The sequence below is a fragment of the Pavona decussata genome, unplaced genomic scaffold, assembly GCF_977016875.1.
Source record: "Pavona decussata unplaced genomic scaffold, jaPavDecu1.1 SCAFFOLD_83, whole genome shotgun sequence".
NCBI lineage: Eukaryota > Metazoa > Cnidaria > Anthozoa > Scleractinia > Agariciidae > Pavona > Pavona decussata.
Genome location: NW_028145501.1, coordinates 2307715 through 2328165, shown reverse-complemented (window position 1 = coordinate 2328165; position 20451 = coordinate 2307715). Strand labels below are relative to the sequence as shown.

General features: G+C 37.6%; 1 protein-coding gene and 1 long non-coding RNA gene across 4 annotated transcripts in view; one reads left to right on the top strand and one right to left on the bottom strand.

Moving 5' to 3' along the window:
- Positions 1 to 337: 337 nt before the first annotated feature.
- LOC146475820 (serine/threonine-protein kinase TBK1-like) overlaps positions 338 to 20451 on the top strand; it is a 39223-nt gene continuing 19109 nt past the window's right edge. Inside the window, exons 1-18 of one of the 3 annotated variants that reach the window (XM_085115506.1) lie at positions 338 to 415; positions 1223 to 1329; positions 1635 to 1775; positions 5629 to 5758; positions 6343 to 6433; positions 7836 to 7926; positions 10029 to 10091; positions 10408 to 10502; positions 11031 to 11141; positions 11857 to 11974; positions 12162 to 12226; positions 12426 to 12555; positions 13051 to 13120; positions 14164 to 14222; positions 14618 to 14709; positions 14791 to 14892; positions 15897 to 15955; positions 16255 to 16331. In XM_085115506.1, coding sequence (XP_084971632.1) covers positions 1237 to 1329; positions 1635 to 1775; positions 5629 to 5758; positions 6343 to 6433; positions 7836 to 7926; positions 10029 to 10091; positions 10408 to 10502; positions 11031 to 11141; positions 11857 to 11974; positions 12162 to 12226; positions 12426 to 12555; positions 13051 to 13120; positions 14164 to 14222; positions 14618 to 14709; positions 14791 to 14892; positions 15897 to 15955; positions 16255 to 16331 — 1587 coding nt within the window. In that variant the 5' untranslated portion in view covers positions 338 to 415; positions 1223 to 1236. The other 2 variants (XM_085115507.1, XM_085115508.1) reach the window with 2 other exon arrangements.
- Positions 16930 to 19092, bottom strand: LOC146475821 (uncharacterized). The gene is made up of 2 exons (XR_014865837.1): positions 19018 to 19092; positions 16930 to 18803 (listed from the first exon to the last, which is right to left on the bottom strand). It is a non-coding gene; the product is annotated as an uncharacterized LOC146475821 (long non-coding RNA).

Below are 20451 nucleotides of genomic sequence, written 5' to 3'. Positions count from 1 at the left end.
ACGGGCTTACTAAACAGGTCTTCCAAGGCATCAACAAGCTCGTTTCAGGTTGTTGTTTTTTTTTTTTCTCCTATAATTTTTAAATTGGATATCGCTTGTGATTATATCCTAAGACTTATTTGACCCCTTTGATGAATCGCACGTGACAATGTCACGCAATTTTCTTTTTACCTAACATCAGAAGGAAAACCCTCTATATTTCCGATTGTAAATTAGAGCTGCCAGGACCGTTCAAGGTAGTCTTCACTGATTTTATCCTAACCAATAACAGTGTAACGCGTTATCTTGAAACTATTCGCCTTGTCAGGACACCAACGCGTTGTTTAAATTAGCTTTTGTCATATTTTCTTTTGAGATATAAAATACTTCATGCGGGACGTCTAAGAAGTGTCCATTGCTGGAGAAAAGGTTTAAGGTAAGTGAGTTTAAATTCTTTCGTAACTAACAACTCTATAACTCGATAAAGTAATATATAAGCGATATCAAAAAGTAACATCCACAATGCACACATTGTGAAATTAATTTAAAATTACATCGGTCGTACTGCGACCTTTGAACACTGAATACCAGTAAATTTCTCGAACTTGTCTCGTGACATTATACGAGTCCATACGAAGGCTGGCCTTAAACTTTTATAATGTAGACTGGTTACATTATATGAGGGGTTCTATTTTTGATTTTTAATTTTAAATGTAAAGAACAAAATTCATCGTAAAATATTATAAGAAAATTAAAATAATGCTGACGTGTGAAGGATGAACTGGAACGAAGAACGCTTGGATCGTCTCATGTGAATGAAATACGTGTCAGCAGGACAGACCAAATTTTGACGTGTTGGCTATTTATAACCCTGTCACGAAAACGACGTATTGCGTGACTGTGTTTACCCTTTGTTTTCTTCGGGTTATTTCTTCACTGACGAGGAGTAGAGTCAGGAGCATAATGCCGCTCCCGATCGGTCGATCGAATGTAAACAAGTCTGGTTGAAAGCAGTCTGGGTGCAGCACCTTCGGTCAAATATGTTGCCATGTCCAAATATGTCTCCACACTTGATGTAAAATTGCCGTAATGATAGGATATTAACTTTCTGGTGCTGGCACAGATGATGATCGGCGTATAAGGACAAATCGCTTTACAAAGCAGCCGCTTTTCCTCGTACGCAGATTTCCGAGAAGCTGATCTCACTCACCTTTAAACTGTTTTTTTTTTCCTGGAAAAATAGACGGAAATATTAACATGGAGATCAGAAGCAGCCCAACCTACGTGTGGAACATCAAAGATGTACTGGGCCAAGGAGCGACTGGGGCAGTTTACAAGGGAAGGAACAAGGCAAGTTAATATATTCCTGATTATGCGTATTTTGTATTTCTACGCAATCGAGCTGTTGAATTGCTCGAGACTCCAACCCCCGTTCAAGTTACAATATATACTAACTTCTCTCAAGCCTAAGGTGAAATGAAAGTTGCTAAGAAGACCATTTATTTGCTACCTTTTGGTGCGCTACGTTTTTCGTATGATAAATTTGAATTGTTTCCTTGATATTGTAATTGCGCTCTTAGAGTTAAAGGGATGCAGCTTATCTGCTGTTTTGTTGTCGTTCCAGCCTTGCTCACCTCTTTCACTTTCATTCGCAGAAAACTGGCGATACTTTCGCGATCAAGGTTTCGAACAACCTGGGCATGATGCGGCCATTAGAGGTTCGAAGGAGAGAGTTTGATGTACTCTCGAAGCTTAATCACGTTAACATCGTCAAAATATTCACCACCGAAACTGAGGTGCGTTGATGAATGTTTAATTTTATACCCTAAGTTAATCAAGTGAAGGGAAGCGTTTGCAGTTTTCTTTAAAAAAGCAGCGTTAGGTTTGAAAGTGTGACGAGAACTGAACAGAGATTGCTATTTAAAAACGATGCTGTGTTCGGCTTATAAATTTTGCATATCTGGCACCGTCGATGTTATTACCAGCCTTATTTAATTCGGTTCCAAGAGGGATTCTGCCAAATACAACATACAGAGGAAGCGGTTTGGCAAGTATATTGACAGTATCGCAGCTAAGACTGCCTTTAGCATTGTTTTTTATTATTTATATGTTCGTATAAACTCTGGCGTTGCATGTGGAAGAGTAATTTCGCGTTTGCAGCTGATAAATTAAATGTATTAACGTGTCTGGAGGGTCTCCCCTCTGACTTGTTCGAACCTGATAAGAATTTACACACAAAACTCCTTTTATGAATATGTTTGGGTTAATTACCAAGTTTGGAATTTAGGGGATTCCCCTGACGTAATCCCTAGCGACTTATTAAACAGAACTTTAAACAGCGGAAAAATCACCGCAGATATCTATATATCAGAAATTGAAGTACAACATGGGATTTCGTCTGCATAATCTGAATGTTTTATCAAACATCAATGGTGGGTGATGGTTTTGCCTTAACTTACATATTTGTGAAAAGGAGAAAGTCTGATAAATATGCAAACTAATCATAAGTTGATTTGTGCATGACCGGGAAGTGGGATATCATGCTACAGGAAGACTTAGCGTCTTATTTAGACATATCTGTCATAACTTGACACACCTCAGAAACTGATTGGTAGCTTACCAAAGTAATAATTAATAATTTTAACTGAGGTCACAGTTGTGTGGCAGACAACTATTTGCGGCATTATAATATTTTTACAGACAGAAATTGAAGTCTAATGCGGCATCAACAATAACTGAAAAATAACTCAGATATTGTATTCTTATATTTGGGCAACAATTCCTGGTGCAAAAAATGTCTGTTATAGAAGGTGTTAGGGAGCTGATGATGATGAAGAACAAGTTTCTCAATTTCAAATATTTTAATTGGTCACAAAGATGACAATTCTGTCTATCCATCTGACAGAGGCCTCTCTGATATGAATTTTAGAATGGTTAAAGATCCTCAAAAATTGCATAAACAATATAAATCGAAGATGCAGAAACAGCAGAACTATTTAGTGATATTAAGTTAAAGATCCTTACCAGTTGACTTGTCTGATTTGAAATTAGCTAAGATAAATTCTAAATGTTTCATTCCAATCTAGTACGCAATTTGAAAAGTAATGTCATAAATATTATTTGAGACAGTCAATTCATTCTCAGAGATCCTTGTTTGGTGGTTTTTCTTGAAATGAGATACCAGCTGACTAGACAGTTAGTTCAAGACAAAATTTGAGAAGGTATGAAGACAAGAAACCTTTTGCTAGATAGGGAACCAGTCTAAAATTTACATTATAGACAAGTAAAACAGATGGATTCTAGTTTCAATGAATGTAATAAATATCAGCAAACTACTTTTGACGCGTGACCAGTATTTTGGAAATTAATGAACATATTTTTGAAATTTACATGCCAGTTTTAAACATCGTCAGCGAGATTTCTGAGCTCCCGTAGACATTTCCCTAGTTTATTAACCATATAAAGCTTTGAATTTTTCTTGACATTACAGCATTAAGTATTTCAAAAATAACTATTATATTTATTTTCCAAGTATTTAGAATTTTTTTTCAGTTAATGCCTCTTTTTCGGAAAGATTTCCAGATATATCATCAAGATTCCATTTAAATGCCCGACACTACAAGAGGAATTTGAATGTTCACTTTGTTCTCGAAAATACTGGTCATGCATGACATAGACTGACTGTAAATAGACTATTGTATTCCTGATTATAATAATGATATACCATATGCATCCTTGCATTAAGCTCATATTAGACTTAAAAAATTTGCATACAGATTTGTGCTGAGAGACTGATTTCATGTCTCCTTATATTTATGAGCTTAGCGTTTAACAGTACTTGATTAAGTTTTAACAGAGGTGCAGTCATGTTTTTTTTAATTTGCATACATTTTACAGATTCCTTATATTTTCTAGTCTGGTTCTAGGTTCTAGGTTTTAAGGTCTGGTTTGTGCCCTGTTGTCAATTCCCTTCTGTTGCTGGATATTTGATGAAATTCTGTGTCCTGTTTGATTCAGTACAGATCAGTATGGAAATAGTTTTTGTTGATGACGGCTCTTTCCTGTTATTTGCTCCCTGCTTTTCTTCATAATCCATATTTAGTCACAGATGCCGGACCTCCTGTAAAAGCTGAGCAACAGTCTCGATAACTCTTGTAATTATTTTTGGAAATAATCTGATCTATGATTTATGATCTAAATGACAGTTCATCCGAGGTAGTCATAACCTGAAGGGTTTCTGTTTTTAATTTACATAAACTTTCCCAATTCTCCATCCTTGGTTTAAAAATGGACTGTTTTGTTATATAACTCTGAAGGAATATTTTCCAGCATCCAGCTGTTCTATTTTTGTCAAAAGAACCCCTCTAACATAAGACTACCAGTATTTGATTTGGCATTTATTCAAGAGTGACTGACATCCATGGAGAGCCCTCATTTAAAGCATGTCATTTGCAAATGAAACAAAACCATTTGCGAATCCAGTGTAATTAATATTTCTCTTTTTTGTTCAAGATAATGATTACAACAGCATAATTTTACAGTGCCTTTTTTTCGGTTACCTGTTACATTGTTGCTGGATATATATTTAAAAAGTTCTCTTCCTATTTAGTTGATGCACTACGAATGAGTATGGAAATAGCTTCACAATAATTACAGCTGTTTCCTGTACAAGTTTTGCTTGTCGGTTTCCTTATAAATCAAGGCATAAATCACAGAAGTCACTCATGCCAGACAAAGTGCAACAGCTGAGTGACACTCATGATAACTGCTGTTTTGGAGAGTAGTGAAAATAAAATTGTAGTGAAGCTTAAACTAAATATAACTGAGCTTCAATGATTACAATGATGCATCCTTCCACTGGTCCTTTTAAATAACTTACCCCTCCAGGTAAATTAGGTGCATATAGTTAGTTTGTTTGTTTGTAACAAAGCAAAATGCTAAATGAAGCACAAATAAAGTCTTGAAAGAACATAACATGTTCTTTCTTTTAAGCTCTTTTAACTATAAACTAAACGCTTCAAGTTAAATACTGTCTTCAGGGACCATTTGGTGACAACTCTCTAGGTTGAGCATCAAGGCTAGCAACTCTTAGCAACTCCAGATTGCCAGGACCAAAATCAACTAATTAAATGGTTGCTATGGTACGCTAAATTGTCGCAACTTGGAGGATCAATCATGATCAGTATGTCAACTTGCCAATTAGACTGTGAGGCTAATGGGATAAAATTTGTAATATGCTAGTAATGTTTCCTTTTGTCACACAATTCTCGGAGAAACTAAATGGTTGAAACTGAACCCCACAGTCACCACGTGCATGGGAGATTTGTAAAAATGAAAACCAATAAGTAGTTTCTCTGGCCAGTCACAATGACAAGAAATTTAAAAGCTGCATGATGAAACTATATATCAGGATTCAAAGTTATTTAATACGTTGTACCCAGTGTCAAATGTGGGATTTTGTGTTGGTTGAGAATTAAATTGGCATGCCATTTTTTAAACTTATGATAGAGTGTCAGAAAGCAGAATTATTAAAACAAATTGAATTCTTCGGACATCAATAATTGATTATTGACATCAATTGATTATTGAAAATCACCCCAACTTTTGGCATTGTTTGGTTTAATTTAACCATAAAATTTGTTTTCACAGCTCAGGACCCAAAATGAAATTATTGTCATGGAGCTGTGTTCTGGTGGTAGCCTCTTTACAATGCTTGAAAATCCCAGTAATGCCTATGGTTTCCAAGAAGATGAATTCAAGCAAGTTGTAAAAGATGTTGGTAAGCATGATATTATGTCTGTAAAACTGTAAAGAATGACAAATTTTAAGTGCATACATAGAAGAATTTACATTTAAATAAATAAAAGTTTCATCCAGAAACTCAAAGAATAAAATTTGAAACATCTTAGTTGAATAGCATATTATGGGCAGAAGGCTACTCAAGAGCTGGTACTGGTAAGTGCGGGGGGGGGGGGGGGGAGTTAAATTAAACAGTACCCGAAACAACGCTTCTACGACAAATAGCAAACTTCGTCAATTATCCGGGAGATTACAGACATAAATCTGGAGACCAGAAGATATGGCTCAAAATTGGGAGATTACAGACATAAATCTGGAGACCAGGAGATACGGTTCAAAATCTGGAGACTCCTGGATTATCTGGGAGAGTTGACAGCCCTGGTTTAACCCATTAATATTTTAAATACCAGGATTTTACTCAAATGACTTGCCTTAATTACCTACATAAAACAAAAAATTGTGTCAACAGTGTAATTTGTACAACAATGTTAGATCATTTAGCTAGGGCTTTATTCAGGGATAATAAGAATGACTGCAAATATTACCTTTCTGTGTAACATACAGTTGCAGGGATGAAGCATTTAAGAGAGCAGGGGATGGTCCATAGAGATCTCAAGCCAGGAAATATTATGCGCGTGGCAAAAGATGATGGCAGGTAATAATTAGATGAAGTTCAATGTTAAGAGTAAGATTACACAGCGTAGAAATTTCTTTAATCTGAGCATGCTCCATTGTCTATTAACTTGAAAACACAATGTCTAATTTTATGGCAGTCCAGGGTACTTGACTGGCCCCAGTTGTTCAAAGGCTGAATAACTTTATCCAGTGGATAAGTCACTATCCGACAGTTTCAATCTGTGCAAAGATTTCAATATTTCCCCGTGTACAAGCAAATATGCATACTCTAACCAGAGCTTAGTTGGGGAGTGTACGAAAACCTTGGACAACATTTAACGTGAAGTATATTTTAAGCGTTGAAGAGTGCCTTATCCAGCGGATAAAGTTATCCGGCCTTTGAACAACTGGGGCCTGGTCTCTAAGGGTACGTTTCTTTGGGAAAATCCGAATCCGGATTTTGATCCAAGATCTCTTGGATCATGGTGCATCAAAGGAACCAACGAAACCTTACCCAGAGTGGATTCGTACACCATGATCCAAGTAATCTTGTATAAAAAATCAGGATTTGGATTTTCCCAAAGAAATGCACCTTAAGTAACTTTTCAAAACCAAGCTCTTTTTAAGAAAATGACCTAGTCTATCAGTATAAGTATATATAGAGTATAGCACTTGCACCGCCCGTCCTCTCCCTCTCAAGCTATTAGTGCTCACTATTACATAGATTGGGCTAACTTATGAATGAATTTCTATCACAATTCTCACCAGGGAACTTAAGATACAGTGTACGTGTTCTCTTTTAGATGTAGCTATTAAAGGATTAGCTAGTTGTTTGTACTGTTTGTTTATGGTTGGTTTTTATACTAGTCAGTAGAGTATGATCATTAATGGAGTAGGCAGCCCTCTCAAAGTGTTTTGTTTATAAGCAATAATTATAACAGACGTATTAGACTGAAAGAGCCAAGCCCGAGGGTTCTTGGGGGGGAAAGGTTGTGAACTAAGCAGCAAATCATCATAGATACGTCAAAAAGTCAGTGGCTGCTGATTCATTTTGAGAAGGACGAGTGGGTATAGTCCCACGAAGGACTTTGGTTTGGTCACAAGTGACATTAAATGACCTGTTACATTGCGAAAACAATGATAACTTGTTCACCAATGACTAGGCATTTGTTTGATACCATTATTTTTATATCATATGATAAAACGTGTAGAGTTAGTATCTATCCGTCAAAGTATAAGTGCTGGAAACCATTGCCAGCCACCTTAAATCTCTGGTCATTGACCTGATTAGTCAGTGATGCCACCAAGAATCCTTCTTAGGGCTACCCTCACCCGACCAATCATACTTTCCTCACTTATAGGAGTTGACTCCTTTAAGGTTCAAGATTAACTTTACGTTGCAATGTTTTGGCCATGAAAACTATGTAAATATTATATTACAGCTTTGTGTACAAATTAACTGATTTTGGTGCTGCAAGAGAACTGGAAGGTTCTGAAGAGTTTATGTCCATTTATGGAACAGAGGAATATCTGGTAGGGTTGAATATATTTTAATAAAAATCTGAGTGTATTTTCTCAGATAATTGCAGGTGACTATAAACGTTTGAATCACTTAGCTTAAAGGGATACTCTAGACCCCAAAACAACTTTCCAAATTCAGATAGCTTATGACCCAAATAAAAGATATTTACCAAAATTGGAGTTCGATCTCCGCTATTTTGCCTAGAAAAACGAAAAGTTTCTCGCCATGGGATTTGAAGTAGCGCTTGGGCCGAAAACCGGAAATGACGCAGAAAGAAGAACTGGCCAAACCTTTTCCGGTTAGATTCCCCCTGGATTTCTTTAGCAAGATTCGGTAAATGGCTTGATTTTAAAATTCCAAAATAACATGTATAGTTCCCGTTTTGCGGAAAATTCAATAACACCGTATCGATTTATAGTTGCTTGATGCTTAATTCTAGTAACAACGGTGAAGGTCTTCATAATTGGCATTTCTTTCGGGTTTTGTACGGATGGTTCGGACACACGCGATTCGATTTGTTTGCTAACCCCACGACCTCTTCTCACTTTTCTGAAGACTGTTCTCAACCACAAATTATCGTAGCTGTGTCTATGGAAAGATGAAAAGCTCGCAAAACGCCATTTCAACCTTGTTTTAAAGAAGGACTATCAGAAAATAAGAGCATAGGCCCGATGGAGGACAGCACGTCCAATGAAGCCGCTCGCGCCAGACAGATCACTAAACAAGCGACTCCACCAGAACTAGGGTTCACTGTATGTTTGAAAAATAATAAAAAATTGTTCTTGCAGTGCAGCCTGAAGAAAACTAGCATTAGTCGATAATGATACTTAAGCTTACCTTTCGAACACACGTAGTATCGCAGTTATTTCATTAACCTTGTTCAGTTCAGGTACACATTGCTGTATACGCGGCGCAACAGGGTAAAATGACCAACAACGGTGAACACCGTTTTCTAAATCAGCATAATATCAAAGGTGGCAGGCCTTGTTTTGCTTTAAAATGGAAAACAATGAAAAATTGCCAGTCACAATACTTAGCGGAAGAAATCCCTGTAAAGTGAGCTCGCAATTTGGCATGGAAGGTCAAACTCGTTCAATATCCCAAAAGGCATAGTACAACACAATCAGGATGACTCCAGAATTTATTTATGTGCTTAGTCTTCTTCGTAGTATTGCTGTTTGTACAGGTACCGCTCCTGTTAAGTGTGAATCGTTATAATGAAAGCTGCCCACATCTCCAAGCTTTCGCTGGGCTTTGTACGCTGTCTCTCTATTAACTGCTATTAAACAGGCCAAAAAATATAACTAAATGACCAAACTAAACTAGATTTCAAATAACAACGCCGTACCATAAAAAGGAAACTTTAATGCTACTCAAAACTTATTCAATCGCCAATGAAATCACATTGCGGATGTGAAATACACCGAATTTGCGATAGAATGCATAACTGGTCGCTTACCAATCCGTTCTAAAACACCTCTTTTCACTCGTTTTGTAGAGTCCGTAACCGAGTTCACTTCGCTGTTGCACGGCTAAACACATGCGAAAGAGCGCCCTCATAGCTCTGCTAACGTTGCTCAGTCGGCAATTTCGAATGTACCATTTTGTTCAGAAGAAAAACAAGCAAAAGAACTGCGCTAATCCCCAGAATCCATATTGTCTTCAGTGTTGTAAACAAGAGCGGTTCTTCATTCTACGTCATCGATCACGTGCTCTACCAAAGACGATTTTTACTTCCGGTCTTCAAAACGGGGAAAATTTCGCCTTTCTCCGACAATTTTCGGCCTTTTACTTTTTTCTTTTGTACTTTTTGTGCCGTTTACCCTTTATTATAGTCCAAATGCTACCTTTTAAGCGAAAGTTGTTTTGGGGTCTAGAGTATCCCTTTAAGTAATTACACATTTTGTAGGAACATATTAAATAATAAATTGAAGTGCAAAATTGACTAATAAAAGCCTGATCCATCATGAATAATGTTTTCCTCTTTTGGAATGAATTCAAACATAGCATAGTTGCTCCTAATCATACTTTAATGTTTAAGGATAATAGTCTATAGTATTAATTACATTGGCTTGAATGTAGTTTTCTCATTTGTCTTCTTTAATATTCACAGCATCCAGATCTCTATGAAAGAGGTGTACTAAGAAAACATGGTAACAAGGCATTCAGTGCCACAGTGAGTATCTGATAAAGACTTCACTAGGCTCAGCGAAAGGCTAATGCATGTCAGCAACACAAAATATCTTGATCCTCAAAAGTCTCATAGTAATCATGCAGTGACAGACTGTATCCAATCCATCATTCCTAGCTCTGCAATCCAGTAGTCCACTTCATTTTTTCTAATTTTACTAAGGCAACAATCCACACTGCAATTTTTCATGTTCTATTACCCAAGTCTTTCGTTCCAGGAGTCTATTCCAAGATTTTTCAGCAATTCCACTTCGAGTGAAAGTGGTCAACTTGTTTTCCTATATTTGTTCCTTCTGTCGTAGGTTGACTTGTGGAGTATTGGTGTTACCTTCTACCACATTGCCACAGGACAGCTACCCTTCAGGCCATACGGTGGAAGACAAAACAGGGACACCATGTAAGTGTGTAGAACTAAACAAACTAAGGTTAATCGCTCTTTCCCGTCGTCGTAGCTAATGAGGCATTTATTATAAGCTTGAGTAGGGAGGGAGGGTAAGTCGGTCTGTTCTTTTACCTCTCTATTTAAACCCCCAGGGGTACTCACTGGATATTTGGTTGGGTTGTGTTGCTGGCGCTCTGAAACCCTTGCCGTATACCAGACCGCTTTCAGCCGCATTTTATCGCACTATCTCAGACTAGATACCAAAAAACTGTACCCTATACTAGACTTGCTTCTTACTTTTTCTTTTCTCGGGGACTTGTTCAATTGTAAATTTTTGTCGATAATACCCTATTCTAGACCAAACCTCTCAGAAGTCTATACACAATCCCAGACTAAATTGCTTGAAAATCACATCGACCACAGCGAGACATACCTATAAAGCATATGTATGTACCCTCTCTCCCCCCCCTCCCCCCCCCCAAAAAACAGGATTCAAAACAAAAAAAGTAGAACAGTCGCAGATTGCCTGTCACTTACTTCCAGGCACCTAATTACGTCGAAGAAGAAGCCAGGTATTATTTCAGGAGTCCAAAAGAGTGAAGGAGAAAACATTGAGTGGAGCGATAAACTTCCAGAGCACACACGTCTGTCACAGTAAGTCAGCTACATTTAACAGAAATGACTTTGACTCTACTGAAAAGGTATTCTCCCCTTACATTATTAAAAGTCTTACCCTCGTTCCTCTTGATCGGTTGTGTCAGAGAAACTCTGTTTTTATAGCAGTCGTGGAACATCAAGATTCTTTTATCTCGCGTCATTGAGACTTCCAAAGTTAGCTTAGTCACAGTCTACAGTGGATAATTGACAGTTTCAATGTTCGAAAGTCTACCTATAGAGACAAACCAAAACTGAGAAAACAAGATTTAGTTTAGCCATCCAGTTTAGTACGACATTGTTTTCAGAATAAACGTGTTCAATGATGGATGGGACAATTGCAAGTTTGACTCTATCATTTTTCGTTTTTTTCAGCAGGCAACGTTGAATAAAAACAACTTGTTTCAAAGGACGGGATGCTGTTTGAGAGCATTGTTCGCTCTGACGAAGGGCTAACGCTCGAAACGTCAGCACTCGAATCTCTTTACAGTGGCCAATTTACCTTTAGTTATCAACTCTGTTGATAAACCAAACATTCGTTTCTACTCACCAAAGACGCAGCACCGCAGTTTCTTTAGAAAGTAACCCCTTTTTAAAACTATGAACAGATTGTTGACCTCTACAGGTATGAACAGCATCCTTACCAATGCTCAATGACACACCCTTAAGGCAGTGGTAAATAAGTAATTCTTCTGATCACCAATTTCTTTTCCAGGGGCCTTAAAGATCTCTTGACTCCTGTCTTGGCTGGTGTACTGGAATCTGAACCATCCTCCACTTCAATGTCGTTTGAAGAGTTCTTTACCAACGTCCAGGATATTTTGTCGCGAAAGGTAAGTCGTCCATTCCGTAAGTAACTCAGATCATTACACTAAATGGTGATCAACATAATAAAAGTTTCCCAGTTAGGGTTCGGCTGAGGGTGAGGTCTTGGAAGGCCAGGAAGAAACTCGAAATTGAGAAAGGCAATAAGAAAAGCGTGTATATAAAAAGTAACAAGATTTTACCCTCACTTCTCAGGTTGTTGACGTCTATTCAGTACATTCTGCATCATTTCACAAGATCTACCTCAAACAGGATGAAACGTAAGTCTGATTTCCAAAGTTTGACTTTTTGTGCTTGGCAAGTCGTACGAAAAAATTGTTGTACGTTTAACAGGGCCTTAAGAAACCTTGCGATCAAGGAATTTCTTCAGCTGTTGCCAAACTGGGCTGGTACAAGCGTTATGCATGTGTCTTTCTTATAATTTCTCAAGGCACTGATTTTGATGAACAATCCTCTTAGGTTTGCCAAGTTTCAGGAGTTGATTGCAGTACAGACTGGAGTGAGCGCTGCTCAACAGAAACTGATGTTTAAGTATGAAGAGTTCCGACCTGATCCAATGGCACCTGCCTCATTGTATCCTAATACTTCGGTGAGTGGAGAAAGTCAGAGAGAACGAAAGACTAGTTTTTTAAAATTGCTCTCCTACTCAATTGGTAACTGTTACTACGACTTCGACAAACACCACCACTTTAGCTAGCAACTTGATTTTTTTTAGTTTTCCCGTGATAATCTCGATCTAGAACCTTTTTTGACATTGACTGTTGTCTTTGCATGCAACAGTTTTAGAGGTTAACTTGTCTATTCGAAATTTGTAAATACGTAACTTTGCTTTCTGTGGAGACTGCAAACATGATAATTGTTGAAATTGAACGAAACATTCCAGCGTTTTGTTCTCGCGAGAAAGTAGAAGGGAATATATGCAGATAATTCACAGTTTGCGAGTATTTTTCTTTAAGCCCTATATCAACAGTTATAGAAACACAGTTTTAAACCAATCAAAGCGCGCGTTCGCTTAAGGTTATTTAATTTCTTTTGTTCACTTTTACGTAAATTCATGCTAAGAGGTGATATATTTTTTTGTCAGGATGATTGTTACATGATAATGATTGGCGGAGACAACATGTCCCCTGACAGACTCTACCTGCACAAAATACGTAAGAACCTTTTATTCTGTAGCTCTGCAAAGTACTCATTAGGTGGGATTTACATAATTGCGATGTGACTTCAATTCTTTAGATCCTACTTACATAAATCGGTTTTAGAGCGGTTTTCAATTGAGTGTCGTAAAACCAAAACCAAAGTAATTACTCTGGCGAATCGCAACAGATGTAAACAACAGAACGAGCCAACCAGAAGTCGAAGTAAATACATGAAACTGGCGCCAAGCGCGGGAAAACGCGTGCGGCAAAAGCACAATTGGTTTTGGTTTGGATTCCCATTGGTTGAGAAAGTGGCGCGAGTTTTGTTAACCAATCACAGAACGCAGTAAAGCAAAATCAAAGCAAATGCAAAATTAGTTTCGACACTCAATTGAAAACCGCTCTATCACGGTGCAAGTTTTCCTCTGCAACTGAAAGGTTTAAACTTAAGCAGTTTTCACATGATGCCGGTAGGATGGTTCGACTTCCAAGCGGTGTGAATTCTTCCCGGTTTCCTCTTATATCCAGTCAAAAGTCTCATACCAGAACATAAAATCGTTTTTATGGCATTGCGAGTTTCCCTCTGCAAATAAAGGCTTAACTTGAAGAATGGTTCATGTGAAACCGGTAGAGATGGTGCTTGCTAACCAGAGTGATTTCATCCCGATTTTCTCTTGTCACCCTGTATTCGGTCAAAAGTCTGATACCAGAGCATAAAATCGTTTTTTATGGCAGTGTGAGTTTCGCTCTGTAACTAAAACTCAAGGAATGGTTCTTGTAATACTGATGCGATGATGATACTTGATAACCAGAGCGATTTTATCCCGTCTTCGTGTTGTGGCCCCGTATCTGGTCAGCCGTCTCATACCAGAGCATTGAATCGTTTTTATGCAGTGTGAGTTTCGCTCAGCAGCTAAAAGGTTTAAACTAAAGTGATGATTCACGTAATACCAATATAATGGTGATACTTGCTAACAGGAGCGAAAAAAATGATTGTAACTGCTAAAATACATCACTGTCATCTTCTAACCAAGACGTTTTCCGTTTTTTGTTCACAGCAAATATGCCACCACTTCCACCTGAGTCCACTTTGGAAACTGATGCTTCGGTTGCAAAGGTTTTTATTCAGCATGCCTAATAACAATAATACTTGAAAAAGAACTTATTTAAAGACATGACAGCGCTGTTTATCATGATGTACAAGGTGGTTCAAACTATTGAGTCTGGATGAAATCCTAAAGTGTGACCATTCAAATGAAAGCTACTGAGCAATAATTTCATGTGCTGCTATTTATCAGTAATTGTATTAGCATGAGTATTAGTTATTTGTATTAGATTTTCGTTTTGTTCTGAGGACCCTTCTCTAAGGCACATCGGAGACGTGGGTGTCCTCAATGAAGATTGATTGTTGTTAACTGTGATATTACCACTAGTAAAACTTTAAATTTGGTAGGGGAAATTTTATAAACGTGCTCAGTTACACACGATCGATTCTTTATTTGTTGTCAACAGATGATGGCCAATCGAGCGCACTGCTGTAAGTATGCTGTCCAACAGTACTCCAGGGCAACCGAAGCCATGCTGGTTACAATTGAAAGCATACTGTAAGTGAATTGTTATTCTCTACTGTCATTTGTAACGATTTTTCACAAAGAAACGCTAAAATTTCGGTCTTTACTTTGCAGGAAAAATCTAAAAAGGGTGATGATGTTGTACGTGTCTTTCTGCAAACAAGTTGAATCGCAGTGGAGCTCACTCAAACAGACTTCAGAAGTCTGTTATGCCAGGTAACCTTCCACCAGCACAGGTTTACCATTTCCTGATTGGTGGACTGTGCTTTTGACCAACTTTGTATCGGTTAAAACGTGACCTTTAAAACGTGTAAGGTATAATCTACAGTTGATAGGATCAAAGTAAAGCACCCATGAGATTTTTCTTGTTTTCTTTTCCTTTGTCCAAGAAATTATACAATAATAAAAAAAAATACTTTTTGCTCAATGTGAGACAGCCTCCAACCGATTGTTTGTCAATATTTTTTGTAACTCAAACTGTTTCTTGGTTTAGTCACGATTGTCTTGTTGTCGACTTCTTGAATCCTCTGCCTCATTGTTTGTGGAAAGGATAATTATGAAAGTAATATAACACGAGAGAGCGTGTTTCATCAGTTGTCCAAACACTGAGAAGTGCGCCTCGTTTTTTCAACCGACTTCGAGGTGTTTTGATATCTGATGAAACACTCTTTCGAGTATTTGATATGGCTTCTCAAATGATCAATAATTCTTGGAGAAATTCAAGACTTAAGTTGGCAAAATTTTATAGTTATTAGGAACACATATCCAAACTACGATCACAGTAGTGATTTCCTTAGTTTTCTCTTGATGAATTATTAATGAGTTTGAAAACGTAAAATAGGTCATTCATTCACATATTACATAACGTTTTTGAAAGTCATTTACAGCAACCATTTTGACGGACCGAAAGTTGAATCTTGTTTGTTAACTGTATGTTTTTCCAAGACATTGTTTGTAATTTCAGCGCTGATACGGACGAATAGTTCAAGGAATTCATTGTCTAGTTGATGATGGTTTGTCCGTACAGTTGCTTTTAGGCATTGAAAATTTTGCCTAGCAAGCACAATATTGGACGACAATGTTATTATTTGAACGTGTATTGTAACCGCTGTGTAGAGCATGCGCAGTTTTCACTTTCTGCTGTGGCGTTTGCTATCACACGATGTCTTTATTATCTCTACCTAAATTTTACTCCATTTAACATGAGCTGCTTTTTCTAGTCAAAATCATCTGGTGTGGGTCTTTGAAGCCCTTTTATCAAAGTTTACTGAGCCACAAGGTAAGTTATAAAATTCGGCATTTCTTCAATTTCTTTTCAACCTCGTTCCCAGGGCCTTTTCCCAAGCTAGGGAAAGGCCCTGGGAACGAGGTTGATTTCTTTTGGCTGTTAACTACGTCTTGAGTGTTTAAAAAATATCTCTACAGACTGAAGTAGATGTACAGTTATTTTCGGCGTTTTGTTAAAATGTTTGTCGCTAGCGTTTTGGTCGCTTGGACGCTCCGCTTGCCATGCGCATCAAGTTGATGTTTTTTCTCATTAAAGTTGCGTTGTCTCTTATTTCTGTTTTTAATTTTCAGGCGAGCTCGGAGCCATTCGGGAAGAAGTTCAAACTATCAAGAAGTGGACCGAGGCCAAAAGACAGAGCGAAACTGAGGTACGTTACTTCCAGAAAACCAAGAAATGAAATATTTATTTTCTACAAATGGTTACAAGGTTTTACCTGTGTTTCCTCTGAGACTCTTGTGTTAGTTAGCAGAGCGCTATCTTTTCAGCGTCTGTGATTCTTGTCATTGTTTATGTTCTCGGAACGGATAAAGCTTGGGTCTTTTCCCATAAAGACATCGGAACTATTCCCTCCAAATTTATCGGTTCCTTGTCATTTCTTTCCTTTCATGTCGACTTTCCCGTCCTCTAGCAAATTTGACCAGCTCGTAGGACCATTTGAAATTCCGTATGTCTCAGATCAGAATACGAGTACGAGATTGGGTACAAGTGCGACTTTGAAATTCAAACCAGTCACATCCCCAGAACTCTCACTCCTTCACGTTGTTTAGCAAGAGATAAGGAGACCCTAGAAACGAGATTGATGTGATAAGCGTTTATCTTAAAAACGCGAATTAGATTTGAATAGTTTTACTCATATTCAACCACGTACTCATAGTCAAATCTGCAGGTCCCTACTAACAACACTAGTACGGCTGATTCAGCGGATTTGAATTTTGTAAGCTTTTGTAAACCCCCCACGCACCCCCCCTCCCCCCCCCCCCAATTCCCTCGGATAGGGCAGAACTTGTTGCATTATGCTGTATTGGACGGACTGTTCTCGCATGTGTTTACATCGATACTTGATTTTAAAGATTTTTATTAACCAATGTAGCACCAAACAACCATTACACCTGCAACCCGCCATCAGACTCTCTTTTTTATTTCCTTAACTAAACGATTACCTGATCTCAGGTTTGATACCACTACTGCTACTTCTGTCACTATTACAGCCCTGTTGCGATTACGAAAAAGCGATAAGCACTTCTTATGTTGCACAGTGGGAACAAGTCGCCCACTTCTACTGACATTTACCAATTAATATGAATTATTAAATTGCCCTTTGCCGTAGTGTCAGCTCTGCAATCAGTTTGGTTTGTTTACACGTAAAGTGACGTCTGACACGTGCATTTCTACTGCAAGAGATCCGACAACGGAACGTATTCAGATCATTTTATGCGGCGTCAGGGGCACCCAACGACAGTTTTCTCACAGATCCTTTGAAACGCTATTTTAGGCTATCTGGAGTGCCTTTAAAGCTCTGTAGGTTCATTTTAGGCCGCGCTATAATATTTTTATCTGTTCGGTCTTTCTAGGGGAACTTGAGTCTTTTCGAAATTACTAGGGCATCTTTGTCCATTTCCCGAAAACCTTAGGTCTTATTTCCTTTCCGAGAATCTTAGCTGACCTTTTTCGGCACCCGAAGCGACATTTTTATCAATCCGAAAACACCAGGTCTTAAATTTCCCATATCACGAAAGTTTGAGGTGAAAATTCCCTTAAGAACATTGTAGGGGATTAAGGGTCTTGCGAACAGGTAATTTATCGAAACCATAATAATAATAATAATAACTTTAATAATCTGTTGGGTGCCCCTGCGGCGTGTCGTCCCCTGTATTCAAACGTTTCGTAGTTACCTGTTGCTCTGTGTAAGACAGGGGGCGTCGCACAACCTGGGTTGGGTCATGGTGTGTGAAAAGTGTAGTCCAGGCATGTGGAGAGAGAAGAAAGCAAATGATAATCAAGAGAAAAATAAATTGACCAAGAGAGGTTTCCACGTTTTGGGTGGAATAGTCGATTTTTTTTTAATTTCGTGAGTGAAAGATTGGTTTCTCATCGCGATTGTCGGTAAAAATCTTCAGTAATTTACAAAAAAATTACATTATGTAATAAAATAATCAAAAGCTGTTCAATTTACTGTCATACAAGATTGCCTAGTGAGAAGTCTTGATTTAATTGTTCTTACATTTCCAGACAGTGAGTTCCATAGTAGGGCACCGCTGTAGCTGAAGCTACGTTTTAGATAGTGCACGGCTTGGGCAATGTCAATTTACGTTCGTTGAATAGGTCCTGCAAGTGCACTGGGGCTAGTTTCGTAAGGGACTTAAACGTCATCAGTGCTTTTTGCTTTTTTCATTTCGCCGACAATATGTCCCAATTTAGTGTTTCAAAGAAGCATGCTGAAGTTGGTTCGGAATAGGCCTTCAAAATCACCGTAGCTGCATGTTTGTTTGTAGTTTTTTACTTAACTGGTTACTTGAGCCACCCGAAACCTGGATATAGCACTCGAGATGTGGCTGGGTTAGGGCGTTCTTAATTTGTATTGTAGTGGATTGAAAGATAAAGGGCCTAATACGCCTCAGACCACCTATTGCTGAGGATACCGTTTTACAAACTTCGTTAATGTGGCTTGACCAGGAAGGTCGATCGGCGATAGTAAGACCTAACGACTTCGTATGATCAACTCTCTTGATTCATTGGTTTTCCATTGTTTCAATTGTTGTTGATTTCGTCATTACGCTCAGCAAGAAGCCTCTAACGAGAGCCAATAATCATAAACTCGGTTTACGCCACGATGTTAAGGCTAAACGTGTTTGCTTTTAGCCAAAAAAAAAAAAGAGATCCATGATGTTAAGGCTAAACTTATTTGCTTTTCGCCAAAAAAAAAGAGATCCATGATGTTAAGGCTAAACTTATTTGCTTTTAGCCAAAAAAAAAAAGAGATCCACGATGTTAAGGCTAAACTTATTTGCTTTTAGCCAAAAAAAAAAAAGAGATCCATGATGTTAAGGCTAAACCTATTTGCTTTTAGCCAAAAAAAAGAGATCCATGATGTTAAGGCTAAACTTATTTGCTTTTAGCCCAAAAAAAAAAAAAAGATCCATGATGTTAAGGCTAAACTTATATGCTTTTAGCCAAAAAAAAGAGATCCATGATGTTAAGGCTAAACTTATTTGCTTTTAGCCAAAAGAAAAGAGATCCATGATGTTAAGGCTAAACTTATATGCTTTTAGCCAAAAAAAAGAGATCCACGATGTTAAGGCTAAACTTATATGCTTTTAGCCAAAAAAAAAGAGATCCACGATGTTAAGGCTAAACTTATTTGCTTTTAGCCAAAAGAAAGAGATCCACGATGTTAAGGCTAAACTTATTTGCTTTTAGCCAAAAGAAAAAAGATCCATGATGTTAAGGCTAAACTTATATGCTTTTAGCCAAAAAAAAGAGATCCACGATGTTAAGGCTTAACTTATTTGCTTTTAGCCAAAAGAAAAAAGATCCATGATGTTAAGGCTAAACTTATATGCTTTTAGCCAAAAAAAAGAGATCCACGATGTTAAGGCTAAACTTATTTGCTTTTAGCCAAAAGAAAGAGATCCACGATGTTAAGGCTAAACTTATTTGCTTTTAGCCAAAAGAAAGAGATCCATGATGTTAAGGCTTAACTTATTTGCTTTTAGCCAAAAGAAAGAGATCCATGATGTTAAGGCTAAACTTATTTGCTTTTAGCCAAAAGAAAGAGATCCACGATGTTAAGGCTAAACTTATTTGCTTTTAGCCAAAAGAAAAGAGATCCATGATGTTAAGGCTAAACTTATTTGCTTTTAGCCAAAAGAAAGAGATCCATGATGTTAAGGCTAAACTTATTTGCTTTTAGCCAAAAGAAAGAGATCCATGATGTTAAGGCTAAACTTATTTGCTTTTAGCCAAAAGAAAGAGATCCATGATGTTAAGGCTAAACTTATTTGCTTTTAGCCAAAAGAAAAGAGATCCATGATGTTAAGGCTAAACTTATTTGCTTTTAGCCAAAAGAAAGAGATCCACGATGTTAAGGCTAAACTTATTTGCTTTTAGCCAAAAGAAAGAGATCCATGATGTTAAGGCTAAACTTATTTGTTTTTAGCCAAAAAAAAAGAGATCCATGATGTTAAGGCTAAAATTATTTGCTTTTAGCCAAAAAAAAAGAGATCCATGATGTTAAGGCTAAACTTATTTGCTTTTAGCCAAAAAAAAAGAGATCCATGATGTTAAGGCTAAAATTATTTGCTTTTAGCCAAAAAAAAAGAGATCCATGATGTTAAGGCTAAACTTATTTGCTTTTAGCCAAAAGAAAAAAGATCCATGATGTTAAGGCTAAACTTATATGCTTTTAGCCAAAAAAAAGAGATCCACGATGTTAAGGCTAAACTTATTTGCTTTTAGCCAAAAGAAAGAGATCCATGATGTTAAGGCTA